Source organism: Prionailurus viverrinus, unplaced genomic scaffold (genome assembly GCF_022837055.1).
Source record: "Prionailurus viverrinus isolate Anna unplaced genomic scaffold, UM_Priviv_1.0 scaffold_55, whole genome shotgun sequence".
In the NCBI taxonomy this organism is placed as follows: Eukaryota; Metazoa; Chordata; class Mammalia; order Carnivora; family Felidae; genus Prionailurus; species Prionailurus viverrinus.
Window position 1 is genome coordinate 187,060 of NW_025927617.1, and position 24,887 is coordinate 211,946.

Sequence of the window (24,887 nt, forward strand, 5' to 3'; positions counted from 1 at the left end):
TTCATATTTGTTCTTCATTTTTAATTGTTGCCTAATAATGGTCTCTTGATTCCATATGAATTTTAGGGCGGGTTTTTCTATATCTACAAAAAAGTCACTGGGATTCTGATAAGGATTACATTGAATCTGTAGATCATTTTGGATAATATTGTCATCTTGGCAATACTAAGTTTCCTAATCCATGGACACAGAATGTCTTTACATTTACTTAGGTCTTTAAATTCTTTTAACAATGTTTTGTAGTTTTCTGTGTACAAGTCTTTCACTTCTTAAGTTTATTGTTTATTAAGTATTTTACTCTTTTTGGTGCTATTGTAAACATAATTATTTTCTTAATTTCTTTTTTGAATTATTTACTATTGTATAGAATGCAACTGAATTTTGCATGTTGATTTTGTATCCTGAAATATTGCTGAATTTGTTAGCTCTAACAGATTTTGTATACATTCTTTTGGATTTTTTACATATAAGATAATATCACCTGCAAACAGAGATAATTTTACTTCTTCCTTTCCAATTTAGATGCCTTTTACTGTTTTTCTTGTATAATTGACCTGTCTAGAATTTCTAGTAGTATACTGAATAGACATGGCAAATGTAGGCATCGTTGTCTTTTTCCTGTCTTAGAGGAAAAGCTTTCAGTCTTTGGTATAATTTTATGATTTATGATTTCGTATTATTTGGTATGATGTTAGCTGTGGATTTTTTTTTTGCCCAGAGCCAGGAAAGGTGACGTCTGGTAATATTCACCATCTATCAAATCTACCCAGAATATTTCTAACCTAGGAAGCTGGGAAGATGGGAACTGCTACTCAGTTGTCAAGCCAAGTATATCAGCTTTCCCACAATTCAGATATGTGCCAGAAAGGGTAATTGAACTTTTTTACCAGTTGTTTTGCCTATTTTGCAGAAGTTGGGGGTAGAGAAGTGGGTGGTGCCCTGCTACCACAACCCACATGATACAGACTTTCTGTAACACAGGGTTGTGGAAAAATGGGATTTGCCTATTTTCATCATGCCAAACCTACCCAGGAAAGCAGTTCCACTCCAGGTGTTGGAGAAGTAAATAAAGTACGCCAAAGATGGTTGATGGGGCTAAAAACAGACTCTGGTCTTTAGCTTAGAGACCCCTCCTCCGGGTTCTTCTTCCTTTGCTGCGCGTGGGAAAAACCCCCACAGATATGGAAGCTGACCACTATAAATTACCCTCCCCACTTGCATTTGGCGCTCAGATCTTTGGAGAAACGGTCTCCTCTGAGCCCGCCGATGTTAAATAAGTCTCCGATCCACCAAGATCTCCGAGTGCTGCTTGGTTTTTCCACCAGCATTCCAGCCTGGATCTGTAACATACCTGGTTCCCTGACCAGGAAACCCAACCACGCTGGCCCATTGTTGCCACCGTTTTGGCAGAATAGCGAGGCGGTGACGGAGCAAGAGATCGCAAGGGAGAAGGCATGCGCCCTGCCTAAATTTCGGCAGTCTCCTTCTCGTTGCCTCGGGCCGGCCCCGCTCCGTTGTTCCCTCTGGACTCAAAGAGACCTGGTAGGTGAGGACCTGGACCCGACGTCGGAACCGGTAAGGCCAGGGCCCCAAAGAAGTCAGGCCCACCCAAAAGGGTGGAAGGAGGACCTGATCAATCCCCAGAGGCCTTAATAGGTCTCACAGTTAGAAAATCTTCTGGGAGGGAATGTAATAGACTCGTGTGTGTGTGTGTGTGTGTGTGTGTGTGTGTGTGTGAGAATGTGTGGCTCGGCCAGGCTTGCCAGTTGAGTTTGAGTTTGTGGCTCCACAGACGGGCACCCTTAAGGTCCCCAAAAGTCTACAAAGTCTGGGCTGTCCTGTGTCATGGTGAGAGTGTAAGGTCTAAAATAGTATTGGATCAGATTCCGATCACAAGTCACAAAGCTGAGTCCACTACGGCCAAACCTCACCTAAAGTTTCCCTTGGGAACGTGACCAGAGGAGTATCTGATTGGTCCTCTCATCCAAGGGGATACCCTCTCTTTGTCTGTCTTTGCGATACCGCACACAAGAAAGAAATGAATAGTGGGATCAAAACAGAGTAAGCCTACGATTTTAGAGGTCATGCTCAAAAATTTTAAAAAGGGATTTTCAGGCGATTGCAGGGTGAAAATGATGCCCAGGAAGTTATAGACCTTTTGTGAACTAGAATGGCCCATATTCAATGTAAGATGGCCCCCAGAAGGGACATTAGATGCTCAAATAGTGCAGCGGGTTTGGCTCATAGTCACTGGGAATCCAGGTCACCCTGATCAATTTCCATACATCTACTCCTGGCTTGAAATTGCCCGAAATACCCTGCCTTGGGTGGGATTCATCATTACCAAACAGAGCCAGGCAAAGGTTTTAGTCACTTTATCCGGAGGCTCACCCAGGGAGCCAAAGAAGCGACCCACAGCTCCTCTAAATTGACAGGAGACACGGAGGAAGATTTTGTCTTTCTGCCTTCTTATGACTCGCCAACCTCCTCCCCGCTCCCCCTGAGCTTGAAACTCCTCCCCCATCTGTCTCTCCACAGGCAGCCGCGGCAGCCGCAGCAGCCACAGTCGCCACTGCCACTGCCACTGGGTGCTGCCCATATGCCCGCCCCTCTCGGCCCAGAGAACCCTCCCCAACAGGGGCCAGCCACCAGACTGCGCCCCAGACCCAGACCTAACACTCTACAAATGCCTGTAAGGGAGATGAAGGTACCTGAAAGGCAGAATGAGGATGGAACAGTCTGGCCCAGCCGTTCCATGATGTATTATCAACCTTTCTCTACAACCAACCTCCTTAATTGAAAACGCAACACTCCATCATACTCTGAAAAGCCACAAGCAATGGTTGACTTGATGGAGTCCCTCTTCCAGACCCACCGACCCACTTGGGAAGATTGTCAACAGTTACTCCCTACTCTGTTTAATACAGAATAAAGAAGAGGAATGAGAGAAATACGACAGTACCTAGATGATCACGCACCTCCAGGGATCAATGACCCTGCTGTCTGGGCTCAAGGTGCCACGCCTGTAGAATGCCCAACATGGGATTTCACCACAGAAGAAAGGCCCACATCCAATGATACCAGGAAGCCCTCCTTCAGGGTGTCTGAGCTGGAGCCAAAAAGCCCATGGACGTGACTAAAATACTGTCAGTCACACAGCACCCTGGGGAGTCTCCCGGAGACTACTATGAAAAATTATGTGAAGCATACTGTGTATACACCCAGTTTGACCCCGAGGCACCAGAAAGTCAACAGATGGTAAACACCTCTTTTGTGGCACAGGCTGCCCCAGGTATCAGAAGAAAACTCCAGAAGTTGGAGGGCTTTGCCGGGATGAATATCACTCAGCTGATAGAGGTCGCCAATAAAGTTTTCATGAACAGAGAAGTCACAGCCAAAAGAGAGGCAGAGAGAAGACTGAGAAAGAAGGCCACCCTTCTCACAGCAGCACTAAAAGAAACAGATGCTGAGAAGACGGGAAGACTCCAACCACCAAAACGGGGGAAGCCCAGAGCCCCCTTAGTAAGGGACCAATGTCTATACTGCAAAGAGTAGGAACACTGGAAAAATGAATGTCCGAATTGGAAGGAGCCCTCAAAACCCAGCCGATATCGGGAGGAATCTCGAGGCGAGAACCTCATTGGTCTGGCCAGGGTACAATCGGACTGAGGGGGACCAGGCCCTTTCTCTCTTGGCCCCCATGAGCCCACAGTCGAAATGAAGGTAGGGAGCTGAACAATAACTTTCATGGTTGACACTGGGGCTGAATACTCCATTGTTACTTCCCCAGTGGCGCCCTTAAGCCAGAAGACGGCAACCATACTTGAGGCTACTGGGACATGGGCAGTGCAGCAGCCCTTCTGTCCAGCTTAACAATGTGAACTTGGGGGTCACAAGGACCGGCATGAGTCCCTCTACTTACCTGACTGGCCGATTCCTCTCCTGGGCCGGGATCTGCTCTCCAAACTTGGGGCCCAGATAACTTTTGAACCCACTGGACACACTAGCCTCCAATTAAACCCAAGGCAGAAGGAAACCCTGGTCTTGGTGATTACCCTGCCAAGGGAAGAAGAATGGAGACTATTCTGTGCCCAGGCCTTACCCTGTAGCCCCTCAGAATTCAGGCTTACATTCCCCTCCATGTGGGCTGAAGATAACCCACCTGGACTAGCTTGGAGTTGGGCCCCCATCATTGTTGACCTGATCCCTGGAGCCCAACATCAGAGACAAAGGCAGTACCCCCTTCCACTTGAGACTAGAATGGGTATACAAGAGCACCTAACCAAGCTCAGAGAAGCAGGTATTCTAATTGAGTGCAAATCGGCTTGGAATACCCCACTCTTGCCAGTCAAGAAGCCAGGAGGAGGATACCAACCAGTACAGGATTTGAGGGCCATTAACAAAGTGACTGTTTCCTTACACCCAGTGGTTCCGAACCCGTATACTCTCCTCAGCCAAATTCCGGGGTCAGCCAGATGGTTTACATGCCTTGACCTAAAGGACGCTTTCTTCTGCCTCCACCTGGCTCCTCAAAGTCAACCATTGTTTGCCTTTAAATGGACTGAGCCCATTACAGGGCACTAGATGCAGATGACCTGGACACGACTTCCCCAAGGTTTCAAGAACTCACCCACTCTTTTTGGGGAAACACTACCTGCAGACCTCACTGATGTTCCAAAGGAAACCACAGGGTGTGCCCTCCAATATGTAGATGACCTCATCCTTGCCAGTGACACCCAAGAAGACTATATGAAAGGTACCAAGGCCCTCCTGCAGCTCCTATCCTACTCGGGGTACCGGGCCTCTTGGAAAAAGCCACAGATTTGTCAGCAGCAGGTCCGATACTTAGGCTTCCTCCTCACAAAAGGAAAAAGAGAACTAGGACTGGAAAGGAAGAAAGTTATCACCACACTGCCACAGCCCGAAACAAAACAAGGCTTCCGTGAATTTTTAGGGGCCGCAGGGTTCTGTCGCATTTGGATTCCCGGATTTTCAGCCATAGCGAGGCCCCTCTATGACCTGTTGGGAGGGCCAGACCGGGAACCCCTCGCATAGACTGAGGAGGCAGGGGCCGCTTTCACAGAAATAAAGTTGGCTCTGGGATGAGCCGCAGCCCTGGGTTTGCCTGACATAGAAAGGCACTTTAACCTCTTTGTACATGAAAAGGACAAAATGCCCTTGGAGTGCTCACTCAGCGTATGGGGCCTTGGCAATGGCCAGTGTCCCACCTGTCAAAAAAACTTGATCCTGTGGCTACAGGATGGCCACTGTGCCTCAGAACACTGGCAGCCACAGTCCTGCTCATCAAGGAGGCAGACAAACTCACACTGGGACAAACACTTAAATGTTAAGGTCCCACACGTGGTCATGTCCCTCATGAGCACCCAAGGATATCATTTCCTCTCCAATTCTGTGTTGACACAATACCAAGGCCTTCTCTGTGAAAATCCAGTGGTCATTCTCGAAACAGTAAGAACACTAAACCCGGCCACCTTCCTTCCCATGGAGGAGGGAGAACCTGACCATGACCGTTCCAAAGTAGTGGATGAAGTCTATGCCAGCTGCCCAGACCTCTAAGACCAGGCTATTAACAAGCCTGGAGATCACCCTGTTCAGCGATGGGAGCAGCTGTTTACAAGGGGGCAGCTGAAGAGCAGGATATGTGGTAACCACAACCACTGAAGTTCTGGAAGCCAAGGCCTTGCCAGAAGGATGGTCGGCACAATGAGCCCTCATCCTTAGCAAAGGTAAACAAGTTAACATCTACACTGATTCCTGGTATGCCTTTGCTACTGTGTATATACACGGGGCCATTTATAAAGAAAGAGGTCTCCTTACTGCTGCAGGGAAAACTATCAAAAACAAGGAAGAAATACTAAAGCTTCTTGAGGCCATATGGCTGCCAGACAAGGTAGCTATGCTACACTGTAAGGGACATCAGAAAGGAGATGACCCCATAACTCAAGGAAATTGCCTGGCCAACAAAACAGCCAGAGTGGCCACCTGTGGTAACCCAGGTGAAGCTCCTACCTACACTATGACTCCTACGCCCCAGAGGGAAGCCTCCCCGCCCCTGTACACAAAGGAAGAAAGAAGTTGGGCCTCGACAGAAGGGGGCACACTAAGCAAAGAGGGATGGTGGGTCATGCCAAATGGACACATCTTTATCACATCGTCTATGGGAAAACATCTAGTGAAGGAATATCACCAACTCATGCACCTAGGAAAAACTGCACTAGAGGCCCTCTTCAAAAAGAACTATTATATCAGCCAGTTGCCCACATTATGCCGAGCTGTCAGTGAACAATGTGTAACGTGTAAAAAACAATGCTTGGTCTGCCTCACGGCCCCCACCCAGCACACATAGGATGGGGCTGCACCTTTTGAAGACTTAGAGGTGGACTTTACCAACATACAACCAAATAAAGGATTCAGGTGCCTTCTGGTAATAATCTCCACATATTCGGGATGGGTTGAAGCATTCCCGACCAGAACAGAACGAAGTCGCGAGGTGGCCAAAGTTCTTCTACGGGAGATTGTGCCTCGATTTGGTCTACCCTTAACCATACACAGTGATAATGGACCTGCATTTGTGGCAGACATTATACAAACCCTGACAAAGTCCCTCAACATTACCTGGAAACTGCACTCTGTTTACCGACCACAGAGCTTAGGGAAAGTAGAGCGGATGAATTTCACCCTCAAGGAAACCCTGGCTAAGTTCCACCAAGAGACTAATGTCCCGTGGCCAGATTTACTACCGCTGGCCCTCCTGCGTGCCCAATGCATGCCTGGGGCACTAGGATTATCCCCTTTTGAGTTATTATATGGGCGACCCCCACCCCCATGTTTAGGAAAACTCCCAGGAGACCTACACCAGATTGGAGACAAGGGAATAAGAGAACAGCTCCAGACCTTGGGGGCTGGAGTCCTAATAAGTTATAGAGATACACCATAGAGAGGGCCCCAATTTCCTTAGGGACCGCCGTTCACCCCTTTCAGCCAGGAGACTCTGTGTGGGTCAAAGATTGGAAGAGGGAACCTCTTAGACCACGGTGGAAAGGGCCTCATACTGCTATTCTAACAACTCCTACAGCCCTTAAAGTTTCAGGTTATCACCCCATGGGTCCATCACTCCAGAGTTAAGAAGGCCAACTCAGAAGAGCCCACAACCTGGCAAAGTGATCCAGATCCAGTCAACCTGCTTAAACTGACCCTCAAAAGGGAAACTGGCCCCTGAGACCTCCAGCCCTGCTCCAGCCACACCCCAGAAGCTGGCTGGCCTGTGCACAGCAGAAGCTTGAGGAATCAACGTGTGAACGTAGCCCAGAGGTTTGGATGCAACTCTGCCAGCCCTTGCCCCTTACTGGTATCTGCCAGCCCATACTGTTGGGCTGATAGAGACTGCACCAACAAGCTGGACATGGGACAAAAGATGCAGGCTGGGCCTCACATACCTCCTCTGGATGGGAGGATTATTATGTATTGCCTGTATATTATGATAACTTCTCTCACCCTCTCAACTGCCACTTACCCACTTTGCCCCCAGGATTGTTATATGACAATAAGAGGGTCAAGGGCATTCAGTGCCTTCACCTCCCTCCACAAAGATTGCTACAAGGGAAAAACACCCACTCTCTGTCAGTCACCCGGTGCCCCAAGGACCGGGTATTGGTACCGTATTGGACTGTAGAGATAACCCAAAATGTCAGGAACCCATGTCACAACAGAGGGGGAAGCGAGCTTGCTATACTTACCTTCCTCAATGGGGGATCTCGGACAGAGGAGGGGTGCAAGACAGGGCCCTTCAAAAAGTTATAAAGGATACCCAAGATAGGGTAATACAAGCCATAAAGGTGACCACTACCCCGGCAGCCTACCAAGGTTTGAACCTTTGAGCACTCAATCAGATGCTTACCAATTCCCCACTCCAGTGTTGGGCCAACACTACTCTACAAGTCCTCCATAAAATAGTTAATCACACCCAAACCTGCTGGATGTGCTTGCCCCTCAGTTGGAGGGCTTACTTAGCCACTCCCATCCCTTTGACCTGGGAAGCTCCTGAAAATCTGAAAACCAACACCTGTCTTAATTGGGCCCCTGGCCACTGGTGTCCATCTCACAAATGCCAACAATCTAATCTGTACAGTCCCTGAAGGTATGAACAGTACCTCTCTATGCAGAAGAAATATAACCTTAAAGAGGAATACAACCCTATGTTCAACCCCTGGGGTGTTCTATCTGTGTTCTAATTTGGCCTACTGATGCTTAGAGGCCAACTGGACTCAGATATCAGATATGTTATTCCATCTTCCTAACCCCAGAGATATCCGAATACACTGAAGATCAGCTCCTAACAGCCTTTAGCCCCAAGTCCCGGGCTAAACAAGCAGTCCTGCTACCTGTTCTGATAGGAGCAGGAATTGCGACAGGAATAGGAACTGGAATAGGGGGCATAGGTTCATCCGTAGGACTATACCATAGACTATCTCAAGAGATAAATGAAGACTTGGAATGGGTGGAAGATTCTCTGGTAACCTTACAAAACCAAATAAACTCTCTGGTGGCAGTGACCCTCCAAAATTGGCAAGCCCTTCACCTCCTCACTTCAGAAAAAGGAGGGACATGCATCTTTCTGGGGGAGCAATGTTGCTATTTCATAAACCAGTCAGGAATAGTTACAACTAAGGTTAAGGAACCCATCTGCTCACAGATTGGGCATCCTGGCTTCCTGTCCTGGTGGACAGGTGTCCTGTCCTGGTGTCCTGTCTTCATAATTTTACTTGTATCCATTGGCCCCTGTATACTGAATGCCATGGTATATTTTACTGAAAACACTGTTACTCACCAAATTACGGCACGTGTCTTAGCCTTCTTGTAGTACCAGCCTGTAAAACTGAAAGGTGATGCCTACTAAAAGTTTTTTTTAAAGGCATCAAAAGGGGGAATGTTGGAGAAGTGAATAAAATATGCCAAAGATGGCCTATGGGGCTAAAACAGACTCTAGTCTCCAGCTTAGCGACCCCTCCTCTGGGTTCTTCTTCCTTTGTTGCGTGCGTGAAAACCCCCACAGATATGGAAGCTGACGACTATAAATTACCCTCCCCACTTGCATTTGGTGCTCAGATCTTTGGAGAAATGGTCTCCTCTGAGCCCACCAGTGTTAAATAAATCTCCGATCCACCAAGATCTCTGAGTGCCGCTTGGTTTTTCCACCAGCGTTCCAGCCTGGGTCCATAACACAGGGAGCTGAGGGATATGGAGAACTGCCTGTCACTCAGCTCCCAAGCTTGCTAAAATAGTTCCTCCACAAAGTAGAGCAGTGGAGATATGACTAATACTGCCTAACTTCATTACCAAGGCTTCCCAGTGTTCTTACTTATTGTCCATAAATGCTGTTGAATAAATACTTCTCAATCTGTTGTAATCCATTGTTCAATCTCTGGAACATTTGACTGATTATCCTTGCTAATACTGATCAGGTTAATAGTTCTCTCTCTACAAGGAAAAGATTTCCATAAGGTCCTCACATGGCCATTCTGGAAGGGCTCTCACTTTCATGATGGTATCTTTGATGCACAAAATTTTTTTAATTTTGATTAGGTCATATTTATCACATTTAAAATTTTCTTGCTTGTACTTTTTGCATCATATCTAAGAGGACTTGGCCTAACTCAAGATCACAAAGATTTACCTCTATGTTTTCTTATAGTTGTTTTAAAGTTCCACCTCTTATGGTCAGGACTTTGATCTATTTTGAATTAATTTTTGAGACAGGTGTTTGAGTTCATATTTTTTTCTCTTGGATATCCAATTGTTCCCGCCCCATTGTTGTAAATGCTATCACATGAGTCTTCTGATTCATGAACATAGAATATCTCTCCATTTATTTACCTCTTCTTTAATTTATTTTAACAGTGTTTTTAGTTTTCAATTTACAAGTCTTATATTTCTTTTGTTGAATTTATTTCTACGTATTTTGTTCTCAATTCTACTGTAAATGGTCTGTTACTCTCATTTTCAGATTGTTCATTGCTAGTAAATACAATTGATTTTTATATGTAGATCCTCATATTACTTTTCTGTCTAGTGTAACAAATTTCCACAAACTTAATGGCTTAAAACAACACCTTTTATTATCTCAGTGAAAAGTCCGGGCGTACGTAGCTCAATTGGGTTCTCCTATTAGGGTCTAACAAGGCCAAAATCAAGGTGCTGGCAGAACTACATTCCTTTCTAGAGATTCTGGGAAAGAATTTTCTTCCAAACTCATTCAGATTTTGGCAAAAATTGTTTCCTTCTTAGACTTTCTCTGTGTTCCTTTCTGTCTGAAAGCTAGCAATGATTGTTTGAGTTCTTGTGCTTCAAACCCCTTTGGATGTCCTTCCATCTGCCAGAAAATGTCCTCTACTTTTAAGGGCCCTTGAGATTACATTGGTCCACCAAAATAACCCAGGGTGATATCCCTATTTTAAAGCCACATAATTAGTAACTTTAATTATATCTGCATCATCCCTTTTGCAATGTAATGTAACATGGTCACCAGTGTAACTCCAGGAGGTAAAGATCATGGAGGCCAGAATTCTACCTACCAAAATCTCATTTCCTGCAAACTTGCTGCACTTACTTATTCTAGTAATGTTTTAGTGGATTTGTAATCTAATAACTAACTAACATGAATTCTCCCCTTGGTGAGCTACAGATAGAGACTACACCAGGTGGAGCTGTCACACAAAGAAAACTTTACTTCAGCAAATGAGATCACCAAGGGGAATAACTTCCAAACCCATGACTCCTAAGTGGGGGTAAATGGGTTTCTTTTATTTAGTGTTAGAGTGAATATTCAGAAAGGGAGGTTTTGTCATCACATGTAGAGGTATAACATCACATGCATATATTTAGGAAACTTGCCTATACATGCATCATATGTTGTTAATGAGGTTTGTACTCCTCCTTGGGCAGAGATTATAATGAGGTAGAAGTTACTGTCACACACTCCATGGTCCATCTGCGCAGATGTGAGCTTTGGTCAAGCTCAAACTGGTCTAAGCCTACCCGAGCTCTTTTGTTGTTTGCCTCTAAAAGATAAGGTTACCATTCTTGTGAAGAAGAGTGGAGTCAGTGAGGGTCTTGCTGGTGGCAGGTTTGACTTCATTAACTCTGTGGGGCACGTTTTCAGATTCCTTAGGGTTTTCTCTATACAAGAGCATGTCTGCAGATGAAGATGGTTTCACTTTTTCTATTCCAATCTGGATACCTTTTCTTATTTTTGTCTATTCTTGTATACTTATGAAGGGCTGTTTTGTGACCCAATATGTGATCTATCTTGGAGAATGTTCCATGTGCACTCGAGAAGAAAGTATATTCTGTTGCTTTGGGATGCAGAGTTCTAAATATATCTGCCAAGTCCATCTAATCCAATGTATCATTCAGGGCCCTTGTTTCTTTATTGACCATGGATCTAGATGATCTATCCATTTCTGTAAGTGGGGTGTTAAAGTCCCCTGCAATTACCACATTGTTGTCAATAAGGTTGCTTATGTTTGTGAGTAATTGTTTTATATATTTGGGGGCTCCCATATTTGGTGCATAGACATTTATAATTGTTAGCTCTTCCTGATGGATAGACCCTGTGATTATTACATAATGCCCTTCTTCATCTCTTCTTACAGCCTTTAATTTAAAGTCAAGTTTGTCTGATATAAATATGGCTGCTCCAGCTTTCTTTTGACTTCCAGTAGCATGATAAATTGTTCTCCATCCCCTCACTTTCAATCTGAAGGTGTCCTCAGGTCTAAAATGAGTCTCTTGTAGACAGCAAATAGATGGGCCTTGTTTTTTTATCCATTCTGATACCCTATGTCTTTTGGTTGGCGCATTTAGACCATTTACATTCAGTGTTACTGTAGAAAGATATGAGTTTAGAGTCATTGTGATGTCTGTAGGTTTCATGCTTGTAGTGATGTTTCTGGTACTTTGTCTCACAGGATCCCCCTTAAGATCTCTTGTAGGGCTGGTTTAGCGGTGACGAATTCCTTCAGTTTTTGTTTGTTTGGGAAGACCTTTATCTCTCCTTCTATTCTAAATGACAGACTTGCTGGATAAAGGATTCTCGGCTGCATATTTTTTCTGTTCATCACATTGAAGATTTCCTGCCATTCCTTTCTGGCCTGCCAAGTTTCAGTAGAGAGATCCGTCATGTGTCTGATTGGTCTCCCTTTATATGTTAGAGCACGTTTATCCCTTGCTGCTTTCAGAATTTTCTCTTTATTCTTGTATTTTGCCAGTTTCACTATGATACGTCGTGCAGAAGATTGATTCAAGTTACATCTGAAGGGAGTTCTCTGTGCCTCTTGGATTTCAATGCCTTTTTCCTTCCCCAGATCAGGGAAATTCTCAGCTATTATTTCTTCAAGTACACCTTCAGCACCTTTCCTTCTCTCTTCCTCCTCTGGAATACCAATTATGCGTAGATTATTTCTCTTTAGTGCATCACTTAGTTCTCTAATTTTCCCCTCATACTCCTGGATTTTTTTTATCTCTCTTTTTCTCAGCTTCCTCTTTTTCCATAATTTTATCTTCCAGTTCACCTATTCTCTCCTCTGCCTCTTTAATCTGTGCTGTGGTTGTCTCCATTTTATTTTGCAGCTCATTTATAGCATTTTTAGCTCCTCCTGGCTGTTCCTTAGTCCCTTGATCTCTGTAGCAAGAGATTCTCTGCTGTCCTCTATACTGTTTTCAAGCCCAGCGATTAATTATATGACTATTATTCTAATTTCACTTTCTGTTATATTGTTTAAATCCTTTTTGATCAGTTCATTAGCTGTTGTTATTTCCTGGAGATTCTTTTGAGGGGAATTCTTCCATTTCATCCTTTTGGGTAGGCCCTGGAGTGGTGAGGAACTGCGGGGCACTTCCCCTGTGCTGTCTTGAATAACTTGCGTTGGTGGGCGGGGCCGCAGTCAGACCTGATGTCTGCCCCCAGCCCACCACTGGGCCACAGTCAGACTGGTGTGTACCTTCTCTTCCCCTCTCCTAGGGGCGGGATTCACTGTGGGGTGGCGTGGCCCATCTGGGCTACTTGCACACTGCCAGGCTTGTGGTGCTGGGGATCTGGCGTATTAGCTGTGGTGGATCAGCAAGGTGCACAGGGGAGGGAAGGGCAGGCTCAGCTCACTTTTCCTTTGGTGATCTGCTTCAGGAGGGGCCCTGCGGCACCGGGAGTGAGTCAGACCTGCCGCTGGAGGGATGGATCCGCAGAAGCACAGCGTTGGGTGTTTGCGCGGTGCAAGCAAGTTCCCTGGCAGGAACTGGTTCCCTTTGGGATTTTGGCTGGGGGATGGGCGAGGGAGATGGCACTTGCGAGCGCCTTTGTTCCCCACCAAGCTGCGCTCTGTTGTCCGGGGCTCAACAACTCTCCCTCCCATTGTCTTCCAGCCCTCCCATTCTCTGAGCAGAGCTGTTAACTTATAACCTTCCAGATGTTAAGTCCCACTTGCTGTCAGAACACACTCCGTCCGGCCCCTCCACTTTTGCAAGCCAGACTCTGGGGCTCTGCTTGGCCGGCGGGCTGCCCCTCTGCCCCAGCTCCCTCCTGCCGGTCCATGTAGTGCGCACCTCCTCTCCACCCCCCTACCCTCTTCTGTGGGCCTCTCGTCTATGCTTGGCTCTGAAGAATCCATTCTGCTAGTCTTCTGGTGGTTTTCTGGGTTATTTAGGCAGGTGTGGGTGGAATCTAACTGATCAGCAGGACATGGTGAGCCCAGCGTCCTCCTAGGCCACCATCTTCCCACCACCACCTCTTATTTTTGTCTATACCTTCTAGTACAACGTTGAATAAAACTAGTGGGAGGAGACATTCTTGTCTTTTTCTGATCTTAAGAGGAAAAGAGTCTCTCCATTAAGTATATTAACTGTAGTTTTTTGTAGATGCTCTTTATCAGGTTGAGGAAGTTCACATTAATTCCTAGGGTTTTTTAGGATTTTTATCATGAATGAATATTGGATTTTGTCCAATGCTTTTTCTAAATCTATGAAGATGATGATGTCATTTTTGTCCTTTATTCTACTAATACAATGTATTGCACCAATTTATTTTTATGTTCCTGAAATAAATTCCACTCGGTTATGATATATAATCTTTTTCATATGTTGTTAGATTCAGTTTGCTAGTATTTTGTTGAGAATTTTTTGTTTATGTTCATGGTATTATTTCCTCTATGACTGTTTGGTAGAATTCATCATTAAAACCATCTGGGCCTGGATTTTTCTTTGTGGAAAGATTTATAATTACTAATTCAATCTCTTTATTTGTTACCCATCTGATTTTGTTTACAGAGATTCTATCAAGTATAGTAGCTCCAAGGTATACTCTAGCTGGCATTGTTGCTGATCTGACCCACTGTGAATTAGCTGAATACAATTGCCATTGATTTTTAACCTACATAGTTGAATGAATAGAAGTTTCTTATGTGTTGGTGCTTTGGAAATCATTTCAGAGACTGGTTTGTAAATCATTTACTTTTAGGAAGTAATTTTAAATTTTAACAGTGCCTTTTTATCAGAAACCTAATAAAAGTCTTCCAATTAAGAGTTGAAAATGTGGGGGTGCCTCGGTGGCTCAGTCGGTTAAGCGTCCAACTTTGGCTCGGGTCATGATCTCATGGTTTGTGGGTTCAAGCCCTGTGTCAGGATCTGTGCTGACAGCTCAGACTCTGGAGCCTGCTTCAGATTCTGTGTCCCCCCCTCTCTCTGCCCCTCCCATGCTCATGCTCTGTCTCTGTCTCTCAATAATAAATAAACGTTAAAAAAATAATAATAAAAATAATAGAGTTGAAATGTGTAATATTGTTCTATTTTAATTATCTTGAAGTTTTATAAACTTTTCTTCCTCTCTACAAAATACATACAACTCCAAATAGAGAAATTCAGCCTCTGTCCCCTTGTTTAGGACAGTGCTACTTCTCATTCATATTTTTTCCTTAAGTACAAGTTTTCTGACTGGCTCTTTTTTATTTTTAAAATTAATTAATTAATTTTGAGAGAAATAGAGCATGAGCAGGGGAGGGGCAGAGAAAGAGGGAGAGAGGGAGAATCCCAAGCAGGCTCTGCACCATCAGCATGAAACTTAACACAGGGCTTGAACCCACGAACCATGAGATCATGACCTGAGCTGAAACCAAGAGTCAGATGCTTAACCAACTGAGCCACCCAGGCAACGCTTGACTGGCTGTTTTTAATATGTTCTTTTCAATGGAAATTCTGATATATGTTGACTTGCTTTATTCAACTTGTAGACCTCTAGTGACTACTGTATCCCAGGCATTGTGCTAGGAGCTCTGATAGGAAAACTCTGTAAAGACTCAGATTAGCTTGGTATATTACATGTATATTGAAAAAGTAACCCTATAAAAAGGTATATGAAAGTCAAGATTAGGTCCATAAATGGACTGCTAGCAACATTGGTAATGATTTCACAATAGTCCAGTGAATGGACTCACCACACAGAACAATTTGTACATATTTCATTTTGAAAAGCATATATTAAAAATCCATATACACGGATGTGGGTGTGTGAAGAGGTGGGGAAAGAGAGAGACCTCATAATAACAGTATAATAATTGCTCAAAATATTACTCCTCTTTTGGAAGTCCCTGTTACTTTGCTTTTTTTCTGATTCCAATAGAAAACAAAAGGAGAAAATAATGGGATTTTACAAACAAGCAGAAAAATACAGATACACATAGTTTACAAAGTTCTTTAGTTCATCTTGTAACAAAGTCTTCATTCTTTCTCTTAGACCAGAAGATCAATTCAGAAGTTATTAGAATGGGAAAATAACAGATTATATCACAAGGTAAGAAAGTTTAAACAAATAAGTGCCCTATTTATATATTTGCATTATTAAGTTGAAAAAAATGGGATTTTTTCAGGCCATAAAAGAATGAATTAGAGAATTAATATTCAATTTTAATATATATTCTTTACAAGTTATTTTTAAATGCTATGTTATATATCTTATGCTTATACCTGGATGGTTTTCAGTGATTTATTCAAATGTTATAGGTTATATAAATTGATATAGAAATTCTTAACAAACTGTACTTTCTTAGCTTGCTTTGCACTGGAAGTTGACTAAAAGGAAATGCGAAACTAGCAATATGATGGAGTATGTAAGTATGCAGTTGTTTTTAGTTACTTTCTTTTGGATTCCATTCTAAATTTTTTTAATGTCTTTATTTATTTTTGAGAGATAGAGCATGCGCATGAGCCAGGGAGGGGCAGAATGAGAGGGAGACAGAATCCAAAGCAGGTTCCAGGCTCTGAGCTGTCAGCACAGACCTGGACTCAGGGCTCGAGCTCATGAACCTTGAGATCATGACCTGAGCCAAACGAAGTCAGACACTTAACCAACAGAGCCACCCAGGCGCCCCTGGATTCCATTCTAAATGTTACATTTCACTATGCTTATCATTTGTCAGTTCTTCTTTCTACCTTTTTCTCCTCAGCCTGAGCTTTTGTCAGTTGAAAAATGGAGGTTTCCTTCCATCTTCTTTAGATCTGTAGGCAACATAAAATATCTTGAAACCTAGGAATTACTTAGATCTTAGAAAAATTTCAGTTTGTATGCTCCAGTGAAAACATTGCACAGCCTTAATTTTCTTTTAATATAAGTGCAGACCATCACATGATGATGGACACAGCTGCTGTTGAACAACATATTTCTAAATGTTATCTTGTCAAAACTTGCATAAAGTAGGAATTGAGTTCTGAATTCTGGATTCATGTTCCTGGCTTTTTTTCTAAGCTGACATTTAATTTTTAACAAAGAAATTATAGGTTCTATTTTTTTTAATGAAAGCTATGCAGTCTTAATCACAAAACACAAATTCACATATAGCCAAAGTGACAACTACAACATCATTAACACTCAAAAGATATGAAATTTATCTAAGCTTCAAGTTGCTGACATGTAGTCTGTATTTAATACATAAACGTTCCTTTTCTGTTTCATAAATAAAGATTATTACATTATCTTTCTCCACTTTGAATAGCTTAGGGAAAAAAATGTGCAAATGACTGACCACAAATCTCAAATCCACTATAGGCAAAAACCTTATATAAAATATTATAAATTTATACATTAAATTTATAAGTAAAATATTAAATATAAATTTAACATATACATTTATACAAGTTTATAAATATCTTATTACTGTATTTTCAACCTTTAATTAAAATATTTTAATCAATCCATTTGGATATTTAATTATTTTTTATAAACAACTTATAAAAGATAGTAGGAACCAATATCAGTTGCTTTAATTGAAAATATGTACATATAATATATAGAAAAGGTATTTTTTCCAATCTATATAACAGTTTTAACCTCTTCTACTTTGTTAAAAAAAAAAGAGGGTAGGAGGTGAAGAAGAACATAATAATGTAAGAGGGTTTGCATTTCTGCAGTTAAATAATTATTGTAAATTAAGTCATAGAAACTGTTAGCTACAATAAGTAGTTATGTTTGCCAGTTTAATTTAATTGCCAGTCTAATGATAACTTGTAGTAAATCCTTTTTATAACTGTTTTATATATTTAACTTACTTTATACTAGAGGACCAAAACACTGTCCTGTGAAAAATGATTATAGACTTTCTGGGTTATATATGTTATAGTAAATGCAAATTATTTTATCAATATATTCTTGTTTGTTTTTATTTTACAGGTTATACTAATAGAATTCTTACCAAAATATCCCATATTCCGACCTGACTGAGGAATTTTATTCAGTCACTTCTGTGTTACTTGTCATTTCCTACCCTTAGTGCCTTGTAGATGATTTTGGAATGAAGATGGTCTCCTTTGCTCTGTTCAACTTATTCTTTATTTCTTATTCTTATTCTTTAGAATATTCTCCTTACTCTTTTATTTATGTTGGTTTTAGAATAAAATTTGCACATCTTTTTTTGTTGTTAAATGAGGCTTGTGTTTTGCACTTTCAATTTTTAAATAAATACACAGAGACTTATATGTATATATATAGTTGCCACTAAAGATAAAAAACATCAGTGCCGGTGTTTCAAAAAAAAAATTTGTTCTGAGCATGCTGCCTTATAATTTTCATACTCACTGTTTCTTAAATATGCATCATTTTTCTAGGCTATTTAATGCTCTGTAATCCCTTACTGGACATAAGTAAATAAGCTTTTGGTAGCTTTTAGAAATGGTTTTACTCTTACTTGCTTTTAAAGGACATGCGATTAATAGCACTGGTTTTGTCCTGCACTTTGCTAAATTATCACTTATGTTAGTGGATAAAATATTTAAACTCTTAAAAGACTTGTAAATATTGTCTCTTTGCATAACAAAATGTGATATGCCATGGTTTACAGAATGTAATATTACTCTTACTGTATTGCCAACAAATCTGCATAGATTTTAATATGAATGAAGTTTGCAAGCATCCTTTTGAATGTATAGACTGTTAACATGTTTTATGGCAGAGCCATGAGTTTGTTAAAATTTCAGGTGTAGGGCAGGATTGCCCTTTCTAATGAGTGGATTAAAATTGAAGTTGTTGTCTGAGATATTCTGCATTGCACCTGAAACCAAGAACCTTACTTTTTCCATTTAATTTAATAATATCCATTTTGTCCTCCACTCCCACCCCCCAAAAAATTCATTTGATATCCAACCAACACATTTCACAGCCTCGCTGTACTTATTTCCTGTTATGTATCCTTTCCCCCTTTTGAAAATACACCCAGTTATCTTTAAGGAGTATTTCAAGATTTCAGATATCTTGGGAGGTGTCTAGATCTTCATGAAAGCCACTGCTAATCCCTTTTTGGAGTTCTGATATTCTGCTTTGAGAAAGAGGGAGAGGTAATTGAGAAGCTGTACTTAAAGAATACATAGTGGCTGATTCATAATTGATAAAATATTCTTTATATTTTTGATGATCTTTTTTAAACATGTAGGTATTATTAATGAGGAAAGACAAGTACTTATACAAAAAGTATTTTAGTTTATAAATTCACCACACATGTAGCCTTTTCACTGACATGTACATATTTCTCTTTCTCCTCCCAAGTAAGATGAGTGAGAACACCACACTTAATTTGAATTTTTAACATAATTAAAGCTTTATATTGTGTTAATTGAACTGCAAATGTATGCCTGTATATAGGCATTATTTGTAATTCCTATTGCTAAAAAGAAATTAAAAGTATCTGAGACTGAATAATATCCTATTTGTCATCTTACTAGTTTTAGTAAAACTTTTTGGACAAACGTTTATCCCAGTGAAGAGAACAGTCATTTCTTCATAAAAGGTCAAGTCTTTAAAGCCATTTTTAAAATTTATGCCTAATTTGAAATCCACGGTCCTGGACCAATAGAAGAAGCGGGGAAAAAGCGACACTGTTTGATCTATGACTGTAATTGTTTGCACACTTTTCCACCTCCCTCTGTAGAACCCCATTACCCCCATGCCACCAAGCCATCCAGAATCTTTAACTTTTAATATGTGTGCCTGTAAATATCATTTGTCTGTCTGCTGCAAAATTAAATATGTATTTTTATAGACAAGGTGGAAACCTCTAAAAATGCATACCAAATGTCTTGTTTTATAGCTAAGGTCAGGGAAAAATTGTATCTGTGGTTTATGCTCCAGCTAATATTATCAGGTTTATGCTTCAAACTGTGATTGTGTAATACCAAATTGATTTCCAGAATACAACATTCCTAATTACCAATGATAGAATAATTTTAAGTGTCAATCCTTAAAATTTTATTTTTTTCTGTATACTTAGAATCTGGCCATGTGATGGTCATAGTGACTTTTCTGCCATGTATAAATCACACTTGGTTTTGCTCAAAGAACAGCACGAAGTAGTGAACTGTTTCTATGAAACAAATATTGAGACAGAAATTCAGTGCATCTGGAGGTGACAGAATATAACTTGAGTTACAGTAACATTTGTCATAAAAAATCATTTCCCAGCATTTGTAAACTTTTTTTTAATACCTTCTCTAGTTGCTTTTAAATGTATTATTTTATTGTTCATTATGCTGGTTGACTCATCTTATTTTCTTGAACTACTCAGAAAATACACAATTTTCTTTCTTCTTTCTTATATGACTGCTTTTCCAAACTATTTTCCTATGAAGCAGGCTGATTAGCAGTTGGGGATTTTGAAGTGCTTTGGTGGAGGGTGTTTTCTTTTCAATGAAATTGGCAGCAGTGAATGATGAAATGGCAAAGCACAATGTGGTCATTAATTACTCCCCCATTGACCTTTTTTTTCTTTTATCCTCAGGATAGAGCATACTTGGATATTTCTGTCAAGTTAGCAGAATATTTTTGTGAAAGCTGTTTTTAGGTTTAATAAAGTAATTGGGAATTTCTTTGTTACATGATATTCTTTTATGAAACCTGCTGTGGTAGTTTCCAGAGAAAATAACATCTAATTGCCAAAGTATATAAATCTCGCAAAGCTTTGAAGTTGTAAGCTAAAACCATTGCTTCTTTGACTTCTGTTATGCATCTCCATCCCAATGCCCCTTTAAACAACTAAATTATGTAGAAAATGAAATTAAGCCCTAACCTTTTTCAGCTACTCTCTGTTCCCTCCTACCCACTCTATTAATTTAGGAAAGACACCATTGTAGTTGAACATTAGAAGCAGACGGAGAAGTGCCTTGTCTTTTTTGAACAAAGATAACATTTTATGTTGAAGGAACCAGAATGAATGAATTGGTAGATCATTAGATTTAAAACCGTCCTTTTCAAGTATTAGAATATTTCACTAGCCTATTATATTTCTTCTATTTATTATTTAAAGCATGTTTCTTTGTTTTCCCCTAATCATATTATGTTAGTGTTAAAATATTACAGGACTATCAATCACTTACAAAACTGGTATAATTCTAATGTTAGTAAATATGTAATTCAACATGGTTCTGAAAAAACAATGGTCTTTGAAGCCCTACAAAAACCCCTTAAGTATTTAATATACATACTATTTATATTATGATCTATAAACACTAATGTCTGATCAGTTAATCTGTGTTAGCATTTAGCACTCTGCCATTTTTAATGAAATTCTTATTTTTTCATAATTTGACTGACATTACATAACATTTGTAAGGCATAGAACAAATAAGGTTTTTCCAAGTGTATGAGAGCTTTTAAAAATTATTAGCATTTTAATTTTGTTTACAAATAAACTACCACTTAAAAAAATCAAACCTCACTACTTGAACATAATACCCCAAACAATACTTCATTAGAATGAACTATGTTGACCTAGGGGGATGTAGAAATTATATACACTCATTTAACTGGAGTAGTTTCACATATGGAAATACTTTTTGCTAATTGGATTATAAGATGCCCAAATTCATCAAAGCTAAGTCCTCTTATGCCTATAAAATTCTGCTTTAAAAAAATTCACTTTGCAACAATTGTCAAATTGTTCAGGTTCCTTTAAATGATGAACTATTGGAAATTTTCCACAGAAAAGGAATATATTTTGTTAATAATACTTGTTCATGTAATATGGAGACTGAAAAAGGGGATATATATATCCTTATCTTGTCCCAAATTTCTCTTTTGTGATTCTGAGCCAGGCTTTTCATGTTGATGATGGCAACATGAGAATATATTCCATTATATGTGGACTTCATCAGATTCATACTATATGAGAAAATTATCTATTATGGGCTTTGGACAATTCACTTAAATTACATGTCAGTCTCTTTATCTATAAAGTCATGGGGTTGAACTTAGAGCTGGACAGAAAATTAGAGATGATCTAACATTCTGTGATTCTAGGAATCCTTAGGAAAATTTTATTCTACAGAATCTCAGAATGATTTTTCTCAGAACTACTACCCTTGGTGGAAATTCTCACAGTGCCTTGCACACAATAAATGTTTGATTTGCCAACTGGCTCCCAGCTCATGTGTGTTCATGTCACACAGACTCAAAGAACTGATACCTGCTAGACCTCAGCCCCTCTGTGGTGATGAAAATAAGTGTAGTTTCCCTAGGAACCGAGGACTAAGGTCTGTGAGCTTTGCATATGTGGAATCTGATTATGCATTTGGTATCCAGGCAAGAATTATAACTGTGACAATAATGGAGATATGGGAGGACCTATTTTGACAATGATGTGAAAAGTTTCATATCCTGTCCAATATTTGCTTCAGTGTCTTACCAATTTCCACATCCTCAAAAAGATTTATTGGAACAAATTGATGTTAGATGGAAAGAAAAGTAGTATGGAATTCAAACCCAAATCATTCTGGTTTAATTCTTAGCTCTGCTGCTTAATTCCTCTGTACCTCATGTCCTCATTGTGGAAGTGGGGACAATAATCTGGACCTACCTCACAGGGGAATTGAGGATTTTTTTTTCATATATTAATGTGCTTTTGAAGTTGACTGAAAGATATACTGAATATCATAATTTTGTAATTTCTAAACACATTCCTTTAAATCTATGTTGTTATGTTTTCTTTCTCAGTCAAACCCTACAGAACAAGTGTTGCAGTTAATCTATTTTATCAGTAGTAAATTTTGTTATTAATCCCCTATATGTTAACACGAGTAATTGTGTTATGTTAATTCTTGACTTAGGGAGGAAAAGCAGGTGGATGTAAACCAATGGTTCCCAACTTGGGAAAGATAAAGATAGCAGTGGGGACATCCTTGAACCTTTTTTATATTTCAAAAAGTATACCAGGAATTATACATTTATCTATAATATTTCTGCTGCACAAGCCAACTAAGTCATTGAATTTCCATGCATTTTGTTTATATTTTTTCAATCCTGCCTAACATACTACTGGTTATCCCACACTAATCAGAAGTTGTGAATGACAATTGTTTTGATTAGTAAAAGAATGAAAAAGCCTATTGTTACATGCAGTTTAGTAAATAAAATACTTGAAAACATGGGGAAGGAATAATAAAAGGATCCCTATGGTAAAAATATTGGAAGCCACTTTTATAAAGGAACTAAGATTATTTGGCCCTCTCCACCAGGTTACTACCCAGTCGCTAAATAATGAAATGCTAGACTGTGTGTGTGTGTGTGTGTGTGTGTGTGTTGGCTAGATTGAGCTACATAATTTCAAGTTAGAATCTGCCTTCTGTTTTCTTCTGTTTCAGGATGATAACTGAGCTAATTTATTTGGATTGCAAATGTGGAAAGTGTTATAATATGTTCTAGCATTGGAGTAAATATCAACTTCTGAGTCTCAAAGTAGTTCTGTATATAAACTCAACATTATGAGTCTAGGCAATAATTTCTCAAATGTCCATTTTATTCCTGCTTATTTGTTTGCTTTTATCTTGGCTTAATTTTCTTAATTTTTCCTTTTTTCTAGTAAGCAAATAGTGTAAAATTGTTTTAATGCCTGAACTTTGAACAAATTACAGATGTTTGAAATTATATAATCTACAAGCTAGTTCACCCTCCTTGGATTAACCACATGCAAATATGAATCTCAGCTGCAAAAACAGGAAATTCTGGTAGCTGGAAGGTGAGCATTGATCCAAAACATCTATTTGAAAAGCCTAAGATTTCTTTTTGGCAGAGGATTCCTATGGAGACAGCTTTATCAGAAAAGAATACAAGTGGATATGTCCATTCAAACCAAGAACATTTGTGCATCTTGTATTGTTACATAGCCTGTGGAATGAATTTATTTTTCTTCCAAGTTTGAGAGTGACTCTCCTGAAAGAACTCAACCTATATACATACAGCTGTGCCAAAATGAAGGACACCTGCCTCTCTGAAACTTTCACTGCTGCTTCTGTTGTTCACTTGTCAGATATAAAATTTTATTATCTCAGGATGCAAAATTACAATAAAGCGCAAATCTATGTTAATGAATTGTGTGTTCTTTGGTGCATCCTTCCTTTCTTCCTACTCTTCCCTGTTTTCACCATTCTAAGGCTTCTTTTTAAAAGCCTTACTTAAGGCTTCCTTTTAAAAATTGTATTTTGCATATTGCCTCTTCCTGCATTTGCTAGTGTTATGTCTGACCCTGTAAGTACTTCATGCTATCTATTGGCTTTGGGGGTCTTTATTGTGCCCAGAGCTTGGTATTTGGCTAAGTAGGAATTCATTTCTAAACTACCTTGCATGCCTAGCTGTGAACTACAAAATTAAAAGTAAAGTGAAGTGGTATTCCACCTTTACTAAGCATAATTTTTAGTGTAAGAAATGTTGACATATGTCGGTACTTGGCAAAAATTTTGACTCCTCTTGTCATCAGATTGTTATACAAAATTTAAGTGTTAACATCTACTTGAGTTACTACTCAAGCTATCATGCAACATTAAATGTTTTTAAACTATCCCAAACTTTTGCAAATTCAGCAAAGCAGCAAAATGTAACATAACAAGAAAAACTTAATGTTTCCCATCATCTTTGATAATTATACTGAATATTTTTTAAAAGACTTTAAATTTTAAAACGTTAAAGTAGAGATGACACACTTAAACCTACAGGGAAGTTTCATGTTTTGTTTTAAAGTTCTTTTTTGGGGGGGGCGCCTGGGTGGCTCAGGTTGGAGCCCCACATTGGGCTTTATGCTGGCAACGTGGAACTTGCTTGGGATTCTGTCTCTGCTCTTCCCCTGCTCACTCGCTCGCTCTCTCTCTAAATAAATATACTTAGAATTCTTTTTTCAAACTTTATGAATGGAGCAAAAATCTATACTTCTTATTGATAACTTCTTGGGTGTGGTGTAGGATGCACTCTATGGGAAATACTTTCACATTACATTTTCTATTGTTGAAGGCAGAAGCCACACATGTCATTAAATAATATTTAACACGTGGGATATTTACCTACCTAAATGTAGGAA

The 24,887-nt window shown here is 40.1% G+C and overlaps 1 protein-coding gene across 1 annotated transcript in view; it reads left to right on the forward strand.

The window, feature by feature from the left end:
• CHIC1 (cysteine rich hydrophobic domain 1) overlaps window positions 1-23,904 on the forward strand; it is an 81,908-nt gene extending 58,004 nt beyond the window's left edge. The window contains exons 4-6 of the mRNA XM_047848214.1: window positions 15,800-15,856; window positions 16,113-16,172; window positions 17,729-23,904. Coding sequence (XP_047704170.1) covers window positions 15,800-15,856; window positions 16,113-16,172; window positions 17,729-17,779 — 168 coding nt within the window. The 3' untranslated portion in view covers window positions 17,780-23,904. The remainder of the gene's footprint in view (window positions 1-15,799; window positions 15,857-16,112; window positions 16,173-17,728) is intronic.
• Window positions 23,905-24,887: the final 983 nt, after the last annotated feature.